This window comes from Bison bison, unplaced genomic scaffold, assembly GCF_000754665.1.
Source record: "Bison bison bison isolate TAMUID 2011002044 unplaced genomic scaffold, Bison_UMD1.0 scf7180017864181, whole genome shotgun sequence".
NCBI lineage: Eukaryota > Metazoa > Chordata > Mammalia > Artiodactyla > Bovidae > Bison > Bison bison.
The window spans coordinates 5,234,682-5,235,177 of NW_011494753.1; the positions used below are offsets into that span (position 1 = coordinate 5,234,682).

Genomic DNA, 496 nt, shown 5'->3' on the forward strand with positions numbered 1-496 from the left:
GCTGCTGCGCCCCCTGCTCCTGTTCCTCTCGGTCCTGGCGCCGGGCGCCCACGGATCTGCACCAGGTGGGTGGCTGCCCCGCCCCGGCCGGCCGGCCCTGCCACCCCTCCCCGCTTCTCCAGCCTAGGTTCAGCCCCTTCTCACCTCTAAAGATTCCGCTCCTGCCAGGCTCTGCCGGGAGGGGTTGCCCCCCACTCTCCTGGTGTTAGGGACAGGGGTGGGCTTAGGGCAGCGAAACCGCGCCTTCAGGGAGCCTTCCCCAGCCCTCGACTCCACTATGCACCCTGCCCATAGCCAGAATAAGCCTCTTACACGCTCTTCGAGCTCCCGTTTCCCCACCTCGGGTGCAGCGGAGCGCGTCTGTCTCTCCCGGGGAATCTCTTCGTCTGAGCGACTGGACGGAGCGCGGCTTGCTCACGATGGATTCAGTTTCTCGCCCTCCCCAGTGTGCCTCGTCTGGAAAGCAGGCTGGCCAGGGCGCTGCGGGCGGAGTCGC

At 67.5% G+C, this 496-nt stretch overlaps 1 protein-coding gene across 1 annotated transcript in view; it reads left to right on the top strand.

Annotated features, from left to right (window-relative positions):
* ADAMTS7 (ADAM metallopeptidase with thrombospondin type 1 motif, 7) overlaps positions 1 to 496 on the top strand; it is a 77,502-nt gene that overhangs the window by 11,308 nt on the left and 65,698 nt on the right. Inside the window, exon 4 of the mRNA XM_010843403.1 lies at positions 2 to 65. Within this exon, the coding sequence (XP_010841705.1) occupies positions 2 to 65 (64 nt within the window). The remainder of the gene's footprint in view (position 1; positions 66 to 496) is intronic.